Source organism: Pteropus medius, unplaced genomic scaffold (assembly GCF_902729225.1).
Source record: "Pteropus medius unplaced genomic scaffold, Ma_sr-lr_union100, whole genome shotgun sequence".
Classification (NCBI taxonomy): Eukaryota; Metazoa; Chordata; class Mammalia; order Chiroptera; family Pteropodidae; genus Pteropus; species Pteropus medius.
In genome coordinates this window covers 4,998,713-5,024,816 of record NW_024345601.1, presented here as the reverse complement: position 1 = coordinate 5,024,816, position 26,104 = coordinate 4,998,713, and the positions used below count along the sequence as shown (strand labels likewise).

General features: G+C 39.6%; 1 protein-coding gene across 1 annotated transcript in view; it reads left to right on the top strand.

Annotated features, from left to right (window-relative positions):
- PCSK2 (proprotein convertase subtilisin/kexin type 2) overlaps positions 1 to 26,104 on the top strand; it is a 246,318-nt gene that overhangs the window by 117,762 nt on the left and 102,452 nt on the right. The window contains exons 3-5 of the mRNA XM_039874445.1: positions 14,045 to 14,158; positions 16,523 to 16,631; positions 23,816 to 23,853. Coding sequence (XP_039730379.1) covers positions 14,045 to 14,158; positions 16,523 to 16,631; positions 23,816 to 23,853 — 261 coding nt within the window. The remainder of the gene's footprint in view (positions 1 to 14,044; positions 14,159 to 16,522; positions 16,632 to 23,815; positions 23,854 to 26,104) is intronic.

Genomic DNA, 26,104 nt, shown 5'->3' with positions numbered 1-26,104 from the left:
AGGAAGTAATGGTAGGCTGTCCCCGTGCAGGAAGAGGTGGTGGTGGAGGTGGTAACTGTAACCCTCGTATGCTCACTGTCCATGAATGCAAACCTGGAATATGGAAATGGAAGAAGGGTTTTTTTCCTCTGAAAGTAGGACAAAATATATTTTTATACTTGGTTTTGTTTTCCCCAAGGATATTACAGCTTAATGGTGGGTATGATACCAAAGCTCAGGAAATGTTCAATGATCTGGTACTAATGACTATTCAAGTCTCTATTGTGTGATTTAAACAATTTATTTGCAAGGGAGTTACCAAAAACGATGATGGCTGATATCAAAAAGAATGAGGAGTGTACAGGGAATGTTTTGTGAGTCAATATTTTGACACATAAACTTTGAGATGTGAGTAAATATATCCTAGGCAGGAGGCACATGGCAACAGGTGAGGATTTATAACACTAGCCTGGCTGGGTCATGGTGGAGGAACTATGGTATGGGGATGTAAACTGGACAGAGGGGGTGGGGATTCTCTGGCACCTTGAAGTCTAAGCTAAAGCATCTTTGCATTCTACAGGGGGGAAAAAAGTGCTAGTGTCTACAGAGAAGAATCCAGAACTTAGACATTCAGGGGAGTGAAAGCAATTTCCCTAGTTGATCCTCTAGGAGGAAATGAGCAAGCAGCAAATGTATAGGGCAAAAGAAATGACACTGTTCTTTTGACCAGATCTATCCAGAGCTCCTAATCCAGTAGTGATTATTACATCTTAGGCAGCCCCCCAGCCCTTGAGTCACACCCAGCCTTTGAGTCATTCTAACTAAGTTCCAGAAATGTCATAGAGATAAACCATCTCTTCATGCCATCCCCAAATTCCTGACCCCCAGGATCTAAGCCACCGCATCTTAGGGCAATTTGTTATGCAACAGCAGCAGCTGGAACACAGGCACTGGCCTCTTGACCTGTCTATATTTTGTCCTTGGCGTCTGGCATTGCAGAGAATGCCTAAACAATTTAGCTTTTTTTAATTCTTTTGTGGTTAACATGTATTTTGTTCTACTTGAATTCTTCTGAGATTTTGTCCTTATCACTACAATTCAAGCATTCCCCAGAGTATGGCTAAGTATAGACCTCATTTTATTAATCTTGCCTAGAACGTGCTGAGCCTTTCCATCTATACATGCAAGTGTTTTGCTTAATGTCTGTTCCAGTGGTGCTGGGTTTCCTTTTTTTCCCCCAGAATATTGTTGGCAACATTCTCAGCTGAGGAGCCGACCCCCTTATAAATCTGAGACCTTGAGTCAAGCCATTCCCCTCTGTGGCCCAGCTCCAGTGCTGTCACCACTCTAGGTATAAGAACCAGCAATAGAAAAGAGAGAAGTATCTTCTAAACTATGGGCAGACTACGGGCTCAGATTATTCTTGCTTACAGTGAATATTAGCAATGGAAGAGTCTCATGTTAATATTTAGGGCCTCTTAGGATCTGAGGTTCAAACTTTGTTCTTTATAACATCCATGCAACCCACTCCTACATGTTGCTGGCTGTAAATTCCCTCAGACCTCAGAAACTATGGTTATCTGGCTGTAAATTCCTAAGCAAGCAGTCTATACCAAAAGCTGGCACTGATAAACACAAATGAAACAAGAAAGTCCCCCCTTTATCTCCTCCTCTTAAATCTTATCAGTAAGGAGGGGTTGAAGTTTCTTAAGTAAAAATGCAGAGGCAGCTTAGACACCCCCATGAACTGTTTATCTGACCTAAGACTATCCCCATTAGAGATCAGTAATATTTGCTAGTGAGAAAGTATTCAGGAATTTTCCCATCCCCCTAGGTAACTATAACTTTTATGTTGTATCTCTGTTTCTCTGCTCTATGTTCTACACAGCTATAATTTTCTCTTTCAACCTTTTTATCACTTTCCGATAAAACTAAAATTTATTATTATTGATCAATTCCCACATTGCTGATTCTGCACTTTGCTGCTTTCAAAATAAATTTTCATTTTGCTTTTGTGCTTGGCATCCTCATAGTTGTTCTATTTCATCAATGTATTTTTTGTTCCTGTATTGATGTGTGGTTTGTTTGTTTGTTTGTTTTTATCTCAGTCGTATGGATTTGGGCTTCTTTTCTGCTAGGAAAATGAGATTGCTCCTTATTATTCCAAGAAAAAGTCATTTATTACAAGGACCCACAGCTTCCCTGAACAAAATTGTGATGTACATATTTGTCTGTCTCTGCTCCATCCGGTGATGTTAGTCAATTTTTCTAATCTAGGATATTGTGAATGCCCAACAGCATTTTTTACAATGTGTATAAGTAAAAAGATTTAACTACATAAGCATAAGCAACCCATATTCATCATTGGGATTTTGGAAAATATAGAAAATAACAGAAGAGAAAAATTAAAATTACTCCTCTTGTCTTATGTTAAATGAATGCATCAAAAAAACACAAAAACTTCCCTTTCCTTTTCCTCCAATATCATTCTCTATAGGTAGCCAATATTTGCCACTATCCTCTCACATTTTTTTTTGTTTTTAATCATACATATGTACACACACACAAGACACACAGTTTTTGTGCTGATGTGTTTATAAAAAATGCTGTCTGTAATTTCTATGCTGTATGTAATTTATATGTGTTTCTATCTAAAATAAAACATGGACAACTATTTTAATTAGTATTGAATCATTCATTTTAATAACCGTGCTGTATTTCTTGAAACTGTTCCTCTATTAATGGACATGTACTTTCTTTCTCTCCCTCTTCTTTTCTAACACAAACACTTATAACCATAGCTGTACTTTTCAAATCAACGTATAAAAGTTACCCATCTGGATTAGGATATGCTAAATATTTCAGTTCTACAATGTTTGTTTAGAATTATGTATGTCTTCCTTAGCATCTGGGGCCTACATAGCAAAGATTTACTAAAAACTCAGAAAGCCTCTGGAACAAATACAAGTATGTACTATTAAAATAGAAAGATCCAACACACTCTGAGATTGAAAGAGAATACATAATGCCAATGTATCAATCAGCTATGAACCAAAAAAAACGCTGTATAATAAACTCCACCAAAATTCACATTGTTGTATGTGGCATACAACAATAAGTATTTATTTTGCATCTGTACATTGGCAGGTTGGCTGGAGAAACTCTGCTTTGAGCTACAAGGTGAAAATGTGCAGGCCCACTAGGACAGCTCTATTCCATGTGTCTTATTTTAGGGGGCCTAGCAGGACACATTGGGTATATTCTTCTCACAGCCATGACTGAAATGCAAGAATTCAGTAGTGGACAAGTATACTTCTCCTAGCATAAGTCCGAAGCAATTCACTCTGCCGAATCTAATATCAATGGAGCAGAGAAATATACTCCTTTAAGGGAGATGGGGGGATGAGTAAATCCAAATAGTATAGTCCAACTGGTAAAGAGTTCTGAAACAGGCCTTGGAAAACTCGTGCCCAACCAGATAACCATCTGGAACATGCAGTAGACCCTTCCATTCTGAATATCACCATTGCAATTCATCCCATAAGCTGAGTTTGCACATCTTGTTTCCTAGATATGATATTTCTCAGATTTGTCATCGCCTTAGCTCCTTCCTCTGGACATAAAATTGACAGTGACTTCCTAAAAGTGAACTTCAGAACTTAACAAGCTCATAGATATTGCCTCACCAACTGTCTCAAAAACATCTGCCCTTTCCCTCTATCTGGGACTCTACTTCTCCCAATGCCCCCCAGAATTTGAAATTATTTTTCAGTCACCAGTATTAACTACTATTATTCTTTTACATTAAGCTAGTGGTCAGCTAAAATCCTACCTTTCTATCAAGACACTCTTCTCTTTCTTGTAATTGTACAATTGATTTTTTCAACCTAAGAATAGCATTTTATATCTACATGTACTGTCAATTATATTTGATTGATATAAGCCAATCAGTTCAATCTGTTAATATCTTCAGACTATCCATTCTTCCAAAACTAGTATCATGCATCAGCTATTGATAGAAAGAGTTCAGATTACTCCATTATCAACCTTTTACTACTAAATAGGACCCTTTTATTAATACTTTGCCAATGGTGATTCATCCAATAATGTGGCTGTTTTGTATTTTTTTTTCTGAAGAATTCTGTGTTTTCTATATCTCCATCATGATTCCTTCATCCCCGCACAGATATCTTCAGTAGAACTAGTCAAGAATCAGCCTCATATTTCAACATGAATATTAGCTCCCTTCCTGCATGTGGTAGGGAGAATAATGGCCCCCAAAGATTTCTACATCCTAATCCCTATGAATATGTTGTGGTACATTGCAAGGAGTAATTAAGGTTGCTAATTAGCTGACTTTAAAATAGGGAGATTATTCTGGGTTATCTTGGTGGGCCCCATGTCATTGAAAAGATCTTAAAAGAGGGAGGCAGAAGAGGAGGCGAGAGTAATACCATACAATAACTTGACCTATCTTTGCTTCCTTTGAAACTAGAGAAAGGGGAATCATGCTAAGGAATGTACGCAGCTTGTAGAAGGAAGAAAAGACAAGGAAATGGATCCTTTCCTAGAGCCTCTAGAAAGAATGCGGCCCTACTGACACCTTGATTTTAGACTTCTGTCCTCCAGAACTGTAAGAGAATAAGCTTGTGTGTTCGAAGACACTAAGTTTTGGTAATTTGTTACAGCAGCCATAGAAACCTAGGACACTGCAGAATGAAAGCTGTTTGTTTTCTCCTGGTATTTCTCAGAGAGCAGACTTAAGTGCATGGTTGGTTCTGTGCCTTCCAGGAGCACTATTATAAAGTTGATTGATTACTTTCTTCATTTGTTCTGCATCACATGCTGGGCTCATTAACACCCTATCACTGGGTACTCCATGAATAAGTAGAAGTGTGTTAAGAATCAATGGCTCTGATCTTTACTCCTTGTTCATGTTTTGTCATTCATGGGCTGCTTTGCTTGACATATGAATTACTCTCCAACTGGTGAGGGGGCTGCAGTTACCAGCCCCCAAATATTTCAGACATGCTTTTTTTTCTATCCTATCAATCTGGAATTGTTCCATTGGCAACTGATAAAGTACCAATAGGAGGGAAAGAATTGACAAGGCATTGCTGTTGACAAAGGGGCTAACCTTTAAGGAAGATTAAAAATAGATGCCCTTTAGGAAGAAAGAGCTGAGGAAGTGAACGTTCTCTCTTCTTTAACTCAGTAGTCTATGGTCCAAATCCAAAAGTCAAAACTTCTTCCGAGTTTGCGAGCTTAAGAAAAAGAGATTATGAATTTCGAAGAATCTATTTGCATTCTCTAGCAGACAGCTTTTTGGTTTGTTCCCCACTGAACATTTATGAGGAAACAACAGTGCAACCTTTGCCATGTTAAGTAAATGCTGAGTGTATCCTTCATACTGAAGACATGTCATGCATAGAGACTGCCTAAAAGCAAACACCTTTGGGAGGGTTTTCAGGATATCTTCTCATCTCTTTAATCTTCACCCTTCCTCCCCTAGCAGCACCCAGTCCTAAATTCTGCATCATCTGGTGTTGCTTTCTTTTGGTAGCACTTCTCCCTGGCTTGCAAGACTCTGCCCAAGAGTTTCAAAACTACCTTTTCCATAAACTCTCATGCCTTCCTTGCACCAGTCCCAACAAGCATCATTGAGAAAAGCCATCTAATCAATAGCTCATGCACCTGTGTTGGCAAGTGATAACACCTGGATGTGGTGCCGTTCCCAAAGGGCTTGTTTTTCCAATCTTTTCAAATAGACATAATCAACCTAGATAATAAAGACTTAAAATAAAAGCTTAACTTTTTATGACTGGAATTCAGTCAGTGTGCATGTGTTCAGGGGAGGTGATTTGGAACACTGGAAACTTTCTTTGTGCCCTCAAATCATATCATTTGCACAACTACTCAAAATTCTGCCCCTGCTTCTATCTTCATAGATGAAATGGATTCCTGAGACATATTATGCATCATAACTATAGACTTTTAATGTATGTCTCATAGTTCTCAACAAGGAAAAATTTTTTCATGTGATCCTCATCATTAAGCCTATATGGTCAAGAATTCCACCATCTTCATAATATACATCAAGGGCCAGAGAGCAAATACTTTAGGCTTTGTGAGCCATATGGTCTCTGTTACGACTACTCAACCCTGTCATTGTAGCATATAAGCAGCCAGAGCCAAGATGTAAACAAATGGGTGCAGCTGTGTTCAACAAACTTTATTTCCAAAAAAAAAAAAATTGCTCTAGATGAAGAAAAATGGCTCAGAGGACTTGAGGGACTTACCTCAGAACACACAAATAAGAAGCAAACCAACCCAGGAACTGAACCCATTTCTTTCTAATTCCAAATCCAGTGCTTGTTCATCACACCACAATGCATATGAGACATGGTCTTTCACACTTGGTAGAGTCATAATTTTGGATTAAATCATTCATACTTTCCACCCACCCCCTCTTTTCCCCACACACATTTGCAAGGCAGCAACTGGGGCTGGGGTCCCATTATTACCCTGCGACCACAGAAACAGAGTGATGGTAACTGACCCCCAGAACCTTGATATTAACTCTCCCTAAAGAGGCTTGCTAGCCATAGATAGCATAACTTATGAAACTTGCATTGTTTTTTTCAGTCAGATTCACCCATTTTTTCCAGAAACACATTACTAAGCCACCCCGCCCCAATAGCCCAAAATGGGATGTAGGCACCCCAGATACATCCTCATCCAGCATTTTCCTTCTGGTTCACTAGCTGAATTGAACTATGTACCTGCATCATGATGGAGGCCTTGCAGGGGATGAAGCTTTGGGAAGCTGTGTTTTTCTGTGCTGTGCTAGAGACATTTATTCCCAGCTGGGAACCATAAACACCTTCTCTGTGGGCCATGCCAGCTTCTCTTCACCTCTCAATCCTGCGTGCCATCCAGAGTGGGCTGGTCATGTGTGAGGACACTGTGGTAGGGCCACAGCTGGAGTGGACAGGGGTAGAGCCTTCACCTTATTCCTCACCTCCTCCCCCACTGTCCTCCTGTTCCTTCTCCCATTTGTTTTTCGCAGAACCATCTCTGTTAGACTGAGCTTCTTCTGCCCATCTGTGGCAGGCTCTCTTTGGCTACATTGTGTGCATGGCCAAAGTTATTAGTACATTAGTACATTAGTACATTAAGATGACTTAGCTTTGCTTTGCTTCTTTTCCACACTCCTCAGGAGAACCTCTTTGAGAGGATTATGTCATTTTGGCCAGAACAGCGTTTAGGAGTTTCCGGCATCCCTGGAAAATTGTCTTCTCAAGTATGCCCCAGTCTAACCATCCCTGCCTCCACATCTAGCATAAGTACCTATCATCTTTTAATATCCTTTTCTTAATAAAATCCCCTAAATCCAACTCATGATATTCCTCCACCATCCTAGAAACAAGAGGAAGAGGAAGATTGAGATCCTGCTGAAATGCAACTCCAAACATAATACACATGTTTCAGCAAATGTAGGAGCTGGAATTGTACCTGCTAAAGGCATTCCCGTAAGTTGCCTTTGCAATTGACTCCACTAAAAACATCTTTCGATCCCTCTCTAATTACATTGACTTATCTCATAGTATATCTTGTATAGAGGCCCTTAGGTGATAGAGAGCAATTTGTTAATATCTTCCCACTGAGACGCAGTAACTAGAAATGTGGCCAGAGGCATGCAGCCATATCCTCCCGATTGATCGTCTTCATTCTTGCAAGACGGGCAAACCTCTCTAAATGAAGGCAATCAACATGGTGCATTCAGCCATGATTGTGGCTTAACTCCCTGTTCTTTGAAAAGTTTAAGCCCTGTGATTTGCCTATAATTAGGCTTTCCAAAAAGTCATCTCTGCCTGCCCTGACTGTTTGGTGCCTCCTCCTTCACTTCTCCCTCTCTCCCAGCGATTGACCTGCCAGGGTCATGTCTTCCCTCTCCAAATCTTTCTCCATCTCTAGATCCCTGTTTGGATCTTGACAACCAATGCCAGCAGTTGATAGGAAGACAGATGAACTAGAACATCTGAGCTTAGGAGTTGCCTCCTTCCCGCATCACCCCCAGTAGTGGCTTTTCTGGACTTCATATTTCATAAGCTGTGTTCAGCTCATCAGTTCAACACCAAGATAACACACTGCCTTGGAGAGACAAAGGCAAAAAGAGATGTGTTCTTCCTGAATATAGGTCTTCTGCATCTGAACACACACATGGGAATAAACTCCAGCTGATTTCTCTTGCCATGTTTACTTTGATTCACCTTCAACCAGCTAAGAGCAAAAAGAGTAAATCAAAGGCACTCTGGCCTGCTTTGGAATAAGACATATCAAGCTTGAGGTAGGATGGAACAAGGGAAAGCACCATCCTACTGTTTTTCTACACGACCTGAACTATTATAACAACATTGGCAATAATTATAGTAGAAATCGTAGGCATTTATAGGGTATATACTGTGAGCCAGGTGTTATGCATTATATGCTTTATCTCATTTGGTCCTTATCACAACCCCCATATGAGATAGGAGCAGAGAAGCAACACAATGCAATAGGGAGGTATGCAGACTGTGCAACCAGATTGCTGGGGTAGTATACAAGTTTTCTGGGACTGCTGTAACCAAGTACCACAAACAGCAAAAATGTATGTCTCATAGTTCCAGAAGCTAGAAATCCAAGATCAAAGTATGGACAGGGTTTGTTTCTTCTGAGTGCCATCAGGAAAGAATACACCCAGACCTCTCTCCTTGGCTTGTAGATGGCTATCTTCACCCTATGTCTTCACATCATTCTCTCTAGTGTTTATATCCAGTTTCTCTTCTTACAGAGACACCAGTCATATTAAATTAGGTTTCACCTTAGTGATCTGATTTTAACTTATTTAACTTAATTACCTCTTTAAAGACACTATCTCCAAATATAGTCACATTCTAAGGTACTGGTGGTTAGGATGACAACATATGAATTTTTAGGGGGGGCACATAATTCCTCCCATAAAAGATATGAACCATGGCTCTACTCTTGACTACTTGTGTGATTCTTATCCAACCATGTACTTCTTCATGCCTTCATTCATAACTCCCCCATGAGTTTGCTGTGAAACAACAAAGATAATGTACATGTAACTGAGATAATGTACATGAAGGACTTAAAGCACCACCTGGTACATAGTCAGCTCTCAATAAATGTTAGTCATTATTGGGTCTCATTCCCATTTTATAGGTGAGTGGATTAAAACTTCAATATATCTTTTAGGGAGACACCATTCAACTCATAATAGTGGCAAATAAAATAATTCTTAGTAGTATAGAAAATAATAATGTGACGATCAATGGCATCATAAATTCATGAACTTCAGTATTTTCAGCAACATGTCAGTTTTCTATTTTATGGTTGTTGTTTTTTCTTGTGCTCACTTCAAGCCAAGATGTTCCACAGGCCCTTTGAGATAGGTTTCCCTACTGTTCCCCTTTCCCTTGGTCCCTCCTATTCTACACGGTGGATGATAATGAGCAGCTGATTAATTATCAGCCCAGCCGGGAAGTGATCTTGGCCCTGATCCTTAGAGTTATGTCTACAGTGTTGCTGTCCCAGATACTGGAATCTTGACTGTGTTCCATGCCTTAGGGAGAGGCAATGTGGCTTAGTGGAAAGTTCATAGCATTTAGAAGTAGTCAACCTAGGTGACTTCACCGTGTTTTCAACTGTTGAACAACGACCTCTAAACCTCCATTTCCTCAACTGTACCCATACCACACCACAGTTTTGTTGAGAAGATTGAATGTCGTGAAATTACCTTGTTAATGTAACTTATAAAACAGCTAATGTGCAGAGATAGAATCTGCTTTATCCTAGTTTGTGCATTGTAGATGCACAGAAATGTTTGTTAAATGAAAAATTCTTAGTGGAGCAGAGAGACTGGAAGGGAAAGAGTTGCCCAGGTAAAATGTGTGCTCTGCACATGTTTCAAATTCAGGTTTAAATGTTGATCCAGAATTGTAGAATATCCATCTACTCATTTTTAATAAAATAATACCCAGTAACAAACATTCCTGTTTTTTTATACTTTTTTATTTGTATAAATGTTTAGGTCAATAGACCGACTTAGGGAAGCATTCTAAAATACAATACCAGAGCTACCTCTACATATTTTTTGAAAAGGCAAGAAGCTACAGTTAAACTGTATACATGTCACTGATACCACATCTAAGTGGTAATGAAAGGAAGAGGACCTTTTAGTTATAATATGAGGAAGAACTATAGACACTAGGAAATACTCTGACATTTAGGCTTTATCACAAATAGAATTATAACCCTGAAATCTTCCCCAGACATCTTTAAAAATAGTTTATAACCTCATCTCTCTGCTCATAGCAATTTTACTTATAATGTAAAACAATCCAAATGACCAATAAGAAGGAAAAAGAGATAATGTTGGGTAAATTATGGTACATTACTTTATGGAATATTTAGGTAGCCATTAAAAATTGAAATATGAGACCTATATAGCAGCATATTAAAATACTTATGGTTGGATACTTAATTAAAAAAAGAATGTATAATTCTATCTATAGTATGATTATTATTGTGTAAAAATTAGGTTTGAATGCAAATTCAGATTGGAAAAGAAACCAGAAAAATAAAAGCAATTGATGGTATTACATGGTATCGTTGTGGAGAAAAAACTGTTCTCCAGTTATTTTTGTGTAATAAATCAAAGGCTTAAAGGTGTTCCTCTCTCTGGGAATTGTAACCGTGATCTTCACGGAAGACACGAAGATAAACTAATGGACTCAGAAAGTCCTCTGTGGTTTTAGGAGTCCTAACTTTTAGTAACGCAAGATGCAAACTGCAGACACCTAAGCCATGCTTTGTCAAGGAGGGGTGATGTCCAGAGAGTGCCACATTCCAAAGCATCACTGGTCTCCATTAAAACCTAATTTATGGAATTAAAAATAAATTTTATGGAAATGAATTTTAACAGTCTTGCCATTAGAATGCACTTGGTCTAATTGAGTTTGGAGTGATGTTGCAATAGCCGTTTCTACACTGTTATCTAAAAGGATGAAATCTAATGTGTCTTTCTGTTTTTATGCTGCTGGGAAACAACCTACAGATGAGAGTTTCTAAATTTCCACGTGGTAGATGCTCTTGCTTAGTGAAGAGCCTAGCAAAGAGTAGGCGTTATCTCAACAAAGTCATTCCTGACAATGAATCTAATATAATGGGAATCCCTCAAGGCAGGCTAGTCACAGCCGCCCATTAGTTAATAGAGCAAATAAAGAGCTTGCTGTGGGACCATAATGGGAAGCTGTGATGGCCAAATTCAGGATCCTTCCTTCCCAAGTTAAAGTGGCACTCATATTTGAATATAGTGTACAGCCTTATCCATGGTTTTGCTTTATGTGATTTCAATTACTGATGGTTAGCCTCGGTCTGAAAATATTAAATGGAAAATTTCAGAAATAAACAATTCGCAAGTTTTAAATTGTGCACCGTTTTGAGCAGAATATTGAAATCTCGCGCTGTCCCACTCTGACCTGCCTGGGATGTGAATCGCCCCTTTGTCCCACATCCACAATGTAGGTGTTCCCTGTCCATTAGGCACTTAGTAGCCGTCTGGGTGACCAGACTGACTGTCAGTAGCAGCAGGTGCTGCAGTGCTTGTGTTCAGGTAACCATTACTCTACTTAATGAGGGCCCCAAAGCACAAATGATCCTGGCAATTCAGATATGCCAAAGAGAAACCATTAAGTGCTTCCTTTAGGTGAAAAAGTATATGTGTATAGAAAAAAAAATAGTATATATAGGGTTTGGTACTATCCCTGGTTTCAGACATCCACTGGGGGTCTTGGAATGTATCCTTGTGGACAAGAGAGAGTACTGTACTTGCTTCTCCAGTAAAAAAGGTTTTAAGGGGTGTGTCATGCTCTTTCCAGGTTGAGAACTACATTCACTTCAACATTTTAAATGGTCTACACTAATGAATATGCGCGCGCACGCACACACACACGCACACATGCAGACACGAATATAAATTAATGTATATATTCTGTGGCAGCTGCACAAACTTGTTGCGCAGACGTCTGATTCCAGGGAGAATAAATGATCAAGGACCTCTACTGTTGCACTCTAAAAACTATCACTATGTTGGCAACAGGTCACACTGGCTGCAGCTGCTCTAGCCAGTGACAGAGCACAGCAGAAGTACTGAGGTAGGCCCATCCCTGGGAGACACAGTGCTCCTCTGACAGATGACTTTAAATCCCCAACAGCCTTGCCAAAACTTCTTTAGTCGATGGAGCAGCTGAGGACACTTTTGCCCAAGCTTGTTCACTCACTCTTTTATAGGGTCAGACTTGCATCACAGTTTCTTCCATTTTCTCTCCTAATAGAATCCTTGCATGTTTAATCCCATCTTGGCAGCTGCTTCTCAAAAGAGATATATATAATACACACCATACACACACATATTCATATACGTATATTTGAATCATAATTTATCTCCATTTAATGGACACTAATTGTGTCCATGTTTTACCTTTATAACCCATCCATCTCATTTTCTCCATTATTTTACTATTTCTTTAGGGAATTTTTTTTTTAACTATGCCACAGTGAATGTCTCTTTCTGGAACAGGGCCAAAGAACTCACAGAGTAAATGCCATATCTACCACTTCTTTTCTACATGTATAGCGTTTGGGGTATATTAAAGAGTTTTTCTGGCAAATGAGGCCCAGGCTTTCTGTGTGGGTATGTAGAGCAAGGAAGTATGGAGCTACTCTCCCACAGTGTTCCTCCCCATTTCAGGGGAGTGGGAAGGGGAGGGTTTTGGCCACATCTGTTGTCTCTTTATTCTTTCCTGCCCACCATCACTTTTGATTTGGACTTTCTGTCTTCCTCTTGTTTCATATCAGAATTCTTGATTGCAACAGGAATTGATTATGGACCATTTAAGCAAAAGAGAATTTGTTGAAAAGTTATGGGGAGCTCACAATCTATAGGAGGCTGAAGGGATAGTCTTGGGGGAGCCCTCAGGCTGGGCTGTGGGATTCAGATCCTAAGAGAGATATTCATGAGGCACCTCTGAGATGGAGAGAGTCTTCAGTTTCTTTACAGCAGATAGATGCCTCAAATTTCACTCCCACTTACACAGAACCCAGTGGACTTAAGGTAATTCCCCAAATATACAAGGATATTTGAGGAAAGGAGAAATAAAACAAAATATAATTTAAAAAAAGTAATGAGTATCCAGCACACACCCTTTTATACATTTGCATAGTCCTTGAGTTTATAGACATTCAGAGACTGGTCACAGCTATTGGATGATAAATTAGTTATGGTCCAAGTGAAAGAAACTTTTTCTCATTGGGACAGAGCCTAGCTTTTGCCAGGAGCCTATTTGAACTAATTCACCTCTTAATTCATTTCCACCCAAGGGCTTGGGGTTCTGTTTTACTATCCAAAATGAAGTGTTGTCATTGCAAGGACAACAGCACCATCCATCAATTTCTCTTCAAAGGTCCCTCACTTACCTTCTAGAGTTTTCCTATGGACTTACTGGCTCTCCATGCAGGTTTTTTGTTTGGTTTCGTTGTTGCTGTTGTTGTTTTGGGCTGGTTCCCAAATGTGATAGTACAATATTGCCAACAAATAGAAAGGCTTGGAAACTCTCAGAAAAATGATCTATGCACTTTTCACCCTCTCCCTCCCTGAATTCACATCACTCTCCTTTCCTTCATAGAGGTGTTCCCTTGCCTTGTTTTATTTCACTTAATGACCCTACCACCTTATCTTCCTTGAGAATGCTTTTCTCCATTTAATTCTTATTTTAAGGGAACTCACTTTGAGTCATCACCAAGCCTTTTTTGTTTGGCACAAGCAGAAGTAAATGCTCTTGGAAAATAATCATAAAGTGTAAGTGTATATGAGATGAACTTGGCTTCAGCTGAGAAAAAACACCTTATATACAAATGGAATTTGAATTCATGGAAATGAATTCCAGAAGAGGGATGTTCAGGTTGATATTCAGGTAATATGCTAGTATTGTCATTCCAGGTAAAGATGGCCTTGCAGCAAGAAGGATTCAACCGAAAAAAGCGAGGATATAGAGATCTCAATGAGATCGACATCAACATGAATGATCCTCTTTTTACAAAGCAATGGTATCTGGTAAGTGTCTCTGCATTATTCCTAATGTTTCTCATCTTGAGCCTCAGATAAAAGATGCATTTCTATTTCCTCATTATTCTTTGGGATGTTAGCCAACATCCGACTCAGGAAACCACTCTGTCCCTTCTGATATGTATTGATTTTCCATCACCACCTATGCATCTCATTCTCTAATCGGCTTTCTTCTGAACTGCTAATAGCCATGATCTCCTAGGGTCAAAGAAACTACTAACAATGAATCAGACTGTTACAGACTCTAAAAAAAGTGCCAGTGTAAGAGTGAAGACTTGCAAAGGCATGTAAAGGTCAAGTCAAAGGTCTGGGAAAAGTTACTTGGGGTCTCAGTAGTCAGAGTAATGGCAGGACATAAAGAAACCACAGGCATAAGAGAAAGAATCAGGTGATTTCACAAGGGACAAGCAGGAGACCTTGAAGACTAAAGTAACATAAATAGCATCTGTTAGTGTTTTCTAAAATAATGGCAGGTAATCAGTTCCATGGACCTTAATCGAAGCAGCATTTAAAGCAGGGAAACCCAGTCTGTCTGGCGAAGTGAATATTTTCTGGCTCACCAACAGTCCTTCATGATCCACTTGGATGAATTGAATTGTGTTTTAAAGGTCCTCAGTGTCTCCAAACCATCCAAACTGCAGGGTATATTGGGAGGAAAGGAGTGACTAATTTATAAATGTGAAACTTTATTTAAGATTAAAAGATGTTGATCAAGAGAGAAGATAAATTATGACGCTGTGGACTGCTATATTGTAGGAATACATCACAAGCCCCCTCTTAGGGCTTCAGAACTTGGTTATGCCTTATGCTTTTTGGCATGGAATTCTTAAAAGCCCATCTGAGTGACTAAATAAACTTATGTGTACAGTCAGCCCTTCCTATCCACAGGTTCTGTATCCATAGAGTCAACCTACTCAAAATATTTGAAAAAAAAGTTCCCGGAAATTTCCAAAAAGCAAAACTTGAATTTGCCATGTGCAGAGCATTGTAATGGATCCACACAAATGAAGAGAATCTGTAGGCATACCCAACTTTAGCCTACGTGCAAAATATAGGTTATATGCAAACACTATGCCATTTTATATAAGAGATTCGAGCGTCCATGGATTTTGGTATCTATGGGAGTCTTGGAAACCAATCCCCCTTGGATACAGAGGGATGACTGTATTAGTCAGGATAAGCTAGGTTTCTTGCAATAACGCCCCAAAATCACAATGGCTTAATGAAACCAAAGTTTCTCACTGATGCTATAAATCCAATGCTTTATAATCTCTCAGGGACTCAGGCTGATCAAGCTTCATTTTGCTTCATCTTGATCCCTGCTTTCATGAGCTCCTCGAAGAAGGGAAGGGGCAAATCACACACTGGCTCTTAAAGCTTATGCCTGGATGTGACAAATGGCTCATGAGCCCACATTCAGTTGGCCAAAACCAGTTATTTGGTCATTCTCACTTTCAAGGGAATGGAGAGGTGTAATCTTAACATATGTCTGGAAGGAGAAGAGCAGCCATTTTTATAAAGAGCACTAATGACATTTACATAATGTTTTAGCAATACCATAATAGCCAGTTGGTCACTGTGGGTTTCTGCCTGTACAAATTCTGATGTCACTATTTTTTATGATTCATCTTTGAGAGAATCTGCACTGGACAAAAATGCATGAAAAGAAGATAGTGAGCATATTTATTTGGAATTTTTCTTTATTTTCTTTTATTTCTTCTTTGGATTTTTAAGGGGGGGGATTTATTCTTTATAGTTATATATTTTTTCATTAGAATATACAGGTGAGCCAGCTATCTCTTTCATTAGAATATAAGATGAGCCAGCTATCTTTTTAATTCAAGTCAACAAATATTAAGCAAGATTGGTGTGGTACTACTGAAATGACCAAGGTAAATAGGACATCTCCCTTTTGCAAATGATATTGTATTTAGTAAGGAAATCATATTCAAATAAGAATAATCCAAGACAATATGTGCTAAATACAAAACACAAGGTATAAATAAAGAACTATAAAAGTGATCATTTAATTCTAAATTGGGGAGATTTCTCGCAATGTCAGCTCTAAAGAGTTTAAAGCTAGCAATCTAGTCATAAAAGATGGGAGGATTAAAACTGTGTTTGCATACTTATCTAAAACATAAAACATCAACTGCGTGTATCAAAAAATGGAAGGAGAAGTCTCAAAGAGGTGGGTGGGAGAACACCCGAAAGTACTGGTTTGTGGAAGATGTGGCCGTTGAGCTGGCCCTGGAATATCAGATGCCTGCAGAGCACATCAAGCAAACATTTACACAGGTGCTTTACTACAACAAACCAATAAGATTCTCTGCTTTGTAATTCCTGTACCAGATCAATACTGGGCAAGCCGATGGTACTCCTGGCCTTGACTTGAATGTGGCAGAAGCTTGGGAGCTGGGATACACAGGGAAAGGTGTTACCATTGGAATTATGGATGATGGTGAGTATTTCAATGTCTTTACATCATTTAGAAGAAAATGTACCTTTGCATGCCTTCAGAATATAGGAGAGTCATTGTTTTGGAGGCAGAATAGCCAGATGCTAGGCCTGATGACAGTCTATACTATGACTAAACCCTTACCTTCCCCGCAAATTCATGGTCTTTGAATTTGAGGATGCCCTAAACAAGTATTTGTTAAATTAATAAACTCTAAAAACTAAAAAATAAACAAATGAAACCTCACCGTCACTCAAACTTAATTTCTCATTAGGCCACTGCTTATACCTTACCTTAAGGTATACATCCACACTGTCCAATGTAGTAACCACTAGCTATATGTAGCTATTTATGTTTAAATTTCAATTAATAAAAGCTAAATAAAATTAAAAATTCAATTCCTAGCTTCATTTCAAGTTCTGAATACCCACATGGCACTAACAGCTGCTGAAATTCAAGCAAACTCCATTTTTATCATCACAAAAATTTCTATTACACGGTGTGGCTCTAGATTCATGAAATCACTTTTTAACAGCAGGTTTTGGGTTTGGAGAATTTTTGACTTTACTGTTACTTTCAGAATGAACTCCCGTAAAGCATATTTTGATAACATTTTATGAAACATACCCCCTGTAATATGTTATCCTATCCCAAAAGCTGTCAAATAAAAATTTAACAGAGCTTTATTTTCTATAGTTTGTGATATGAAAACCAATGGGTTGGATGAATTGGTGTTTTTCTAACCATACATGTCCTTGGCTCTGCCAAGATTCTGCAGCATCTCTGCCCCATAGTCATCTCATCAGGGATGTACTGTTGCCCTTCATCAGCCGTCTGGGTCCTCCGGTAAAAGCTCCACTGTGCAGTATTGGCCCAATTACATAGAAAGATTATACAGAAATTAAACAATGGAGCCTTTCCCTTCTGAGGATCCTCAAAGAACACTATGTTCTCTAAAGCTAATCTTTGAAGCAGAATTGATGGAAAAGCAAGGAGAGCCAGAGTGATTAAAATTGCTGCTGTCTTTGTGTGGGCTCATTAAACAGCAACGTAAAAACAAACGCTGTTTTCTGATGTGTTGGACGTTTTGAAGTGGTTGTAAAAGCTTTTTCCAGTGGCTGAGGGCTTTCACAAGAAGAAAGGAGCTCTGCGTAAGTGTGTGTGCACCAGTGTTGGGAGCTTATAACTGTCTCTTCTTTCCTAATGTTTTGGTTTAGAAACCAAAGTGGCTAAAGCCAGTTCACCCAGGAGAAAGATGCATCTAAGCTTGAGGGAAATCTGCCTAGGATATATTGTAATGACCATTTCATACAGCATACCTACTGAGTACCCCTCTACTATTACTAGAGCACCCTAAAAGTAGCACTACAGTAACAACAGACAGGCACACTCTTCTTACAAAACTTCCACCAGTCCTGTGATGCCCACTTCAGGACTCTAACTGTAGTTCCCATGAGTGACTGTCCATTATCTTGTCCAAAGATAGCAAAGCAGAGGATGACTCCTGACTCTGCTCTACATTTCCTGGCTTAAGAGCCCAAGTCCTTCAGAAAATTTTGGCAGAAATTGTTCAATGTTATTCTGCTGGTTAGTGACCTTTGGGATCCCCAAATAGCAAACTCTGCTTTCCAATTTAAATTCCTAACTTCTCCATTGCTTTGATCACCTACTACTGCAGAACAAACCATGCCAAAATTGAGTGGCTTTAAACAACCACCATGCTGTTATCTCTCACAGTTCTGTGAGTTGACCAGGCTCAACTAGACAACTCTGCTACTGGTCTCTCTGAGTCTCTAATGCAGTTGGAGTCAGAAGATGGCTGAGACTGTATTCAACTGGAGGCTCCCTCCCACTCCCTACAGTCTAGGGGCTTCTCCACTCCATGTGGTCTCCCCAGCATGAAGGCTGAATTTCTTACAGATGGCTCCAGGCTTACAAGAACAGGCATTCTAAGAATCAGATGCTCCCAGTATTTTTAAAGTCAGGACTTGGAATGGGCAAGTATCACTCTGACACTTCTGTTGGATCAACAGTCTCAGGCCAGATTCCAGAAGAAAGATAATAGATCCCACCTCCTGGTGTGAAGAGAGAAAAGGATTCATGGCAGTCTTTAATTCAATGTGTGCTTATTCAGTATGATAACTTGAGAAAAGAAGGACTGCCCGGCCATTCTCCAAGTCCACCGTTGAGTAAGATGAGCACATTTGGGACAACAGTGGCCTCCTGTGCAACAAGTACAATTCCAGATGCTCAGTAGGCTCGAAACATGCCTCTCAATTGAGCATCTCTGCCCCAACACCTAAAAATGAGAAGTAGCAAAGATGAGACTGGGAGCATCAGTGCTGTATTTCCTCTCTAAACTACCTGAACATGTGACTGGCATGGCATCATTTCTCAGATATTCTTTCAGCATGATATCGTTGCAAGATAAAATTAAAAACAGACACAGATACTGACTCTCTCCCCAAGAGCAAATAATATAATATTTTATAAGCATTGGTTTTCTATATTTTGGCCTATATGACAAATATTCTATTATCTGCATGTAGAAGGTTCGATTTGTAGACAGCCCAGTTTATTTTTTACGTGTAGTTAACATACAATATTACAATAGCTTCAGGTGCACAACATAGTGATTCGACATTTATATATCTTACAAGATGGTCATCAGAATAAGTCCAGTAACCATCTGCCACCATACAAAGTTATTATGATATTAGTGACTATCTTCTCTATGCTTTGGTAGCCCAGTTTTAATAATCATTCACCCCACTCTGATTGCACAACTCAAAACTCAGCCATCATTCCCTCTGCTAGGCCCAATGACTTGATTGATGCTTAATAAATATTTTCTGCCTTCAGTCAGGTGTGACTTAATGTCATTTTCATACACTGCATATCACTAAGAGAGTTCTTCCATGGTTAATTATTGCCCAAAGGAGCAGAAAGCATTTCTTAAAGGTCTACCCTGACATCCCAGGAAATTAGATGTCAGCAAGCATCCCACTTAATAATGGCAATTTATCCTTTTTGTTGTAATAGAATTGTTCAGTGTTGGGAATTTGACCTAGAAAATGGGATGTGACCATAATAAGACATGGGGATGGTCAGGAATCACCCATCCCAGCATGATTCAGGGTAACCAGCTGGCTTTCAAGGTCAAAGATGGTCAAGGATGACATAACCAAAGTTTTACCTGATATCAGATGAAGCCAAGAAAGTAAGATTGAATGAAGGCCAGTGAGGTGGGGTAAGAGAGAGCTTCAAGCTGAAGTAATAATACAAATTAGCATTCACTGAGTACTCACTATTTCCTAGGGACTACTTAGCATTTTGGAAACATAACCACAATTATTCTCTAAGGTTAGTATTATTATTATCCACATTTTGCGGATGAAGAAACTGAGATTTAGAGAGGCAAGAAACTGCCTGAAATCTAATCGATCCTAACCACCATCTTCAGTGCTTGAAACCCGCCCATTGGCTCCACCTCCTTGATGGGACTTTGTAAATGGGATCTCATTCGTATAAGTGGAGGTCCAGACAGTCACCCACACCCTTCCAAGAGATTTAGAACTCTGCATCACATAGAATAACAACATTTTCTCTCCTAACTTGGGCTTCATAGGCCTCAAAAGGTCCAGCAGGATGTCTGTTCCAGTTCTTATTGCTGTGTAGCAAAGGACTCCAACACTTAGCAACTTGAAGTAACTATTTATTTTGCTCATGATTTTTGTGGCATAAGAAGAGCCCGTCTGGGCAGTTCTCACTTGAGGTAGCTCATTCAGTTGAGGTCAAATGTCAGCTAGGCTGTGGTCATCTGAAGGCTCAACTTAGCTGGACATCCAAGACAACTCACTCTCAGGCTGGTGATTGATGCTGGCTATTGCTGGAGCTGAGCTGTGAAGCAGAGTATCTACATATGGGTTTCTTACATAGCAATTGGCTTCCTTCAGAGTGAGCAAGTATCCAAAGGGAACAAGTGGAAGATACCTGGTCTTTTCTGACCTAGCCTTGATGTCATGCAATAATGTTCTACTTGTTGGTAGAAGCAGTAACAGCTCAATCAAACTGAAAAGGAGAGAATAGACCTACCTCTAACTGGGGGAGGGAAGACCTTGTCACATTGTAGAAGACCATATGGGATGAGAGACATTGAACCGCTACCTTCGAAAAATACAATCCATCCATTGAGGTCTACTCCTCATCAACATATAAGTCAGTGAGCATAGTGTATGGGGCTAGCTTTCTCAGGACAATGAAAGGAACTGGGCTTAGGACATTCTAACTAGGAATATGTACATGGAGCTCCTTGCTAATTCTCTGAAGTCTCTAGAACTGTCAGAACTTCCTGGGAATTTGAACTATTATGGATTAAACTCCGAACTAATGACAGGATACTAATGTTTTATAAACAAAACTATAACCAAGTGTTTGTCATTTGTGCACCACATTCATCACAATTGGCTAATGATGAGTCGGTGCCCCCGGCAGACTGTGAGCCATAGACAGTTGTACATCTCAGCTTTTGTATCCAAGTTGTCTGTTTTTCCAGGACCTACATAGTACCTGTCATTCATTGCTAAAAATAAACAAATTCATGAAAAATAAAAATGAATATATTACTAATACAAGAATTAAAAAAATAAGTATGTTTCAAAGATGTATTCAGTATATTTCCCCTCAAAAAATATACAAAAAATATACAAAAATATTAAAATACTATGTAATTACCAGGTTATCATTTTCAGGCTTTTAGTTCATTATTCTCTTTCTGAATCTCTTTCCATCATCCTTCGCAATTCCGTAAATCATCTTTTTTTTCTCAGACCAAAGTCTGAGTCTGTTCTAACTTAACATTTAGTCTTCCCTTTAACCTAAGTTAAAGATTTTTTACTTTAATTAGGCTAAATTTATCTTGTTTTAATTCTAATTTCTTTCTGGTCTCAAATTATCTCTGTGATTCAATATTTTCCCTTCAGAGAAAAGAGACTACTATTTCTCAGAAAATTCCTCCCCTAAACAACTTGCACTATCAGAACATGATGTCGTGTTTTAAAAACTGACTCCCCATTAGAAAAAAGGCACATTCTCTGTGTATGCATGTCTTTCTTTAACTTATCTGTATGTTACAATTTTTTTGGCCTAACAATGAGCTAACACAATTTAACCAATTTTAACAAATATATACAGCAATTGAATTCTAACAAAACATTCTAAAACCACGTAGATTTTTTTAATGTTCTGCGCTTCTACATTATCTGCATAACTCTAGTGATGTGGTAGATGGTGTTACTAATGATGGTAGAAATATAATTTAATAAGTGTGTACTACAAGCTACTATCGAAGAATTGGCTCTAATCTTGAAAATTGCTTTGCAAGATAAATAGAATCCCCATTTCGAAGATGAGGAAACCAAGGATCAGAGAGATTATGTCACTTGGTCAAAGTCACATAAATATTATAACGTGTGGGCCTGAAATGGAAATGCGTCTACTGGCCCCCTAGCCTGGGCTCATCCCCAACTTCACCCATAGCCTAAACTGACCATCTCTGAATTAGGGTTCAGAACAAGGATCTGCAAACTTTTAAAATATTAGTCTTTAAATATTCTGACCCCTGTCCCTCTACAGTCTTTGAAAGGGAGGAGGAGGAGAATGGTGGGTGGGAAGTGACCTCCTATCCTCTCCTAAACTATAGAAAGTATCCATTATTACAGTAATTGCTTTGGATATCAAAATATCAGCAGCAAAATGTAAAACATGTTCTACAGAACAGTGACTCCAAGTCCAGAAAGTACTTAACAGAAATTACATGTGCAACCAACAAAGAAGAATTTCTTTTTAGAGAAACAGTTGGCCCTTGAAGAGTGTGGGTCTGCTTTTACATGTGCTTTTCCACTGACCCACACAATTCAAGCCCATGTTGTTCAAGGGTCAATTGATGGTTGGGAATCTGTGAGTGTGGAGGGCCAACTTAAGTTATGAGAGGATTTTAATCTGTCCTGGCGGTTAGCTACCCTAACTCCATGGTGTTCAAGGGTCAACTGTATACATCCTCATACAAGTTGCTTTTTGCAGTATAAAGCTATAACTGAAACCTGGCCTTAGTATGCATACAGTGAAGATGACAGCTATAAGAAGGACTTAATGATGCTTCTGGCTCTTAAATATTACATCCCAACATAGTTGTTAAATGTCACCAGGACAAGCACACTGCATTGTTCTTACCCTCACTAGGTCGGGAAGAAAGGAAGCACAGAGAAGCCAATTATCTTGCCCGAAGTCATGCAGCCAGTTGGCATGATGATGGGGATTCAAATTTGGATCTTTGATTCCAAAACCTATACTTGGAACCATTCTGCTAGCTAGTACAGGAACCTGGCTGGTTTCTTGGAGGGCTGGATGCTCAAATATAACTACTGCAATGATTATATGACTCTCAGACCTGTATGAGAACTTTTCGATTTGGCCTTGAAGTTCCAGGATCCTTTCTGAGGCCCACATGGACCATAGTTCTGCCTTTGGAACAAAAATTGTGCAACAAGGTCATCCACATCCAAGAGAAAGCACAGCATCCCTGCTTGGAGACTCAAGGTCTTGGGCTTCCTGGAAAGCCACTTTCTGGAAAGACAAGCAAAAGCTCCCACTCAGGACTCCTTGCAGGAGACCATTCGCCCTTCGCCTAATTGTTTTTCTTGCCCAGCCGTGTTCTTATTTCCATGCCAGAGAACCCTCTCCTAATCCATTGCTGTTCAGGCCCTGTTAAATAATAATCGTTTTCCCTCCCCAGGGTCAGTTTCATTTCAGAAGAAACGCCACTTGATGTTTTAGAAATGTCAGGATTTCCACAAATCTCTTAGGTCGCTGCCCTGATGAGCTATCCATCCTGCAGCCACTAAACCCCTTAATGCTGACATTTATGGCAAAAGTGTTATCCTCTGGGGCCTCAAATCTAATTGGCTTCACTCCTCTGATGCATTTGGTGGCAGCTGTCTCTCCATTTGGGCAGTGCAGCCCACCCTTACTCAGGAACAGAAATGCAAGGCTGGGGCCTCAGGTACAGTTACTCACCCCCATCTAAATCTCCTGGTAGCAGTACATAAGGAGGGTGCTTTCCTGACCAGCTTTCTTGAGGACAGTGGCAGGTATTGACCTTTCATTCCTTTGCTGTTGTCTTTTCACAGGGATTGACTATCTCCACCCGGACCTGGCTTCAAACTACGTAAGTACAAACCAAACTATTTTGGGAAACACTTGCACCTTAAGTGTTCTGGCATCCCTCATTATTAGGCGCATGCACACACACATACACACACACATGCATGCATATAGACACTCGCATGGGAAAATGTGCATGCATGCACGCTAGAACTGCCAACCTCATCGGAGGCATAGCTCAGATCAAAGACAAACAGACAAGGCATGGGGTCTGACAACAGGAAAAGCCTGTGGCTTTGTGAGAAGAACAGAAGGAAACTTGAGGCCTGAAGAAACAGATTGCCAAGAAAAAGGTACAGGGAGGGGCAAAGAAGAGAGAGTCTTGGCGAGATTTAAAATCAAGTCTAGCTAAGGGCATTGAATTGAAGGGTAGAAATGAGACATTTGAGTTTTGCTGGATAAAACTGATGGCAAAATGCCAAATAGTGCAGTAACTCACATTGCAACCATAGCTATATGAAAGCAAGAACATCATCTTTTTTATTATTTCTGTGCTTATGAGCACTGAACACCAACTTTGCCCCACAACACTATGTACAGCATTTAGTTTCTTTTGACAAGTTAGAAATAGTAACAGAAAGTCATGCTATTGGCGTTAGGCTAGAACCACATGCTTTGACTTCTGATCCAGCAAGTCACATTGCTTCCCTGTTGAAACCTACAAACCCTTTAAATGTAAGTGATCACTTTATTTTAACCCCAGGAAGTACACTATTCAAGTGCTGGCGTGTTCACTTAAAATTATCCAAACCCTTACTAAGCCATACTTCTGTAACCTGCAGATCTAAGTATAAAAAAGGGTTATTTTAGTAACTGAAGAGATCATATTTAGGAGAACATGGACTTAAATGGTGAAAAGATGGTTAACAAGTAGAAGTCTTTGGGGGTTAACATTCTGGGTCATTCATCCTAGAAGGTGTGTGGTCTACACTGCAAGAACAGAACGAAGATTTTCTACATGTTCAGTGTTTTGGGCATCAGGAAACAAAATCAAGAAGAGTATACACAGGGCTGAGCATCTTTATTAATTAAAAAAAATATGCTAAATGAATCATTGACACAATCCAGCCAATGCACCCCCAGAGAGACATGACAGAAATTAATCCAAAGTTCTATTCCAAGAGATGAGAATCCACTCCTGTAAATATGACACTAAAGAAACACCTGAGTTGTAGATTCAACCTCCGCAGTCTGTCTGCAGTCTAAGGAAATGCTTCTCCTTTTCCTATGTCCTGCTTTCCACTGCAGGCACATGCGGAGCTGTCTGCCTGGCTGTCCCTTCTGCTTCCTTAAAGGGCCCGCCCCACACAGATCCTTGTTCGCCTCTTCTAATATCCTCCTTTTCTCCGCCTCTCCAATAACTACAGAGCCCTCGAAGAATTCTCCAAAGGAGAGACTGAGAAACACGTGTTTTGCTTTTCCACCAAGGCTCTGATACCCAGAAGCCTTTCCGTACTCATAGAAATGGCAGGGATAATAGTCTTCCGGGGCCAGCGGGTTCAGCCACAGCGGCCTGCCCCCTGCTCCTCCCAGGCTGAGGGTTGCATGGGGTTCCTGTCATCTCCAGGACCCAGCATCTCACAGAGCAGCCAGATAGGGTTCTGCTCACTTTTAAAAACTAGTGTTGCTCCAGCTTGCAACTTGTAGGACTTCAAAATGGAGTGGCTGTCAGTCACACCGGCAGGTTGACAGTGCCTGGCTTCCTTCTGCCAGTCCAGCCCCAACAAGGGGCACTTACATAAAGACTGACCTGGGCATCCTTCCCTTCTCCTTGCCCAGCCCAGGTGTTTCCATGACGGGTTGCCCTCAAGGGCCAATTACCAGATTAAAAGAGATAATAATTCAAGTGGGAAAAAAAATCCTCTGAGGCTCTGAAGAACTGCAGGTACATGCTAATCAACAGTGTGATTTATCTGCCAAAAGCCCTAATCCGAAATTGGAAAAAGAAGCATCCAAATTGAAAGGTACCAGCTCCCCTCAAATCGGTAATATCAGAATATACCTGAAGAACTCTGTGGGTCCAATGAGTGTTATGTTCTTTTTTTCTTTTTTCTTTTCCTTTGTTTCTTTCCAAAAACATTTTTTTCTGATTAAAAATTAAATATATGTTTTCTGTAGAAAATTTGGAAAAGCATAAAACAGATTCAAAACTAGCCATATCACCATTCTTAATGAAATTGCGCTTTTATTGTATATACAGTATCTCTCCTTTCATTTGATATGTCCTGGACATTTTTCTGTTATTATTCTTCAAA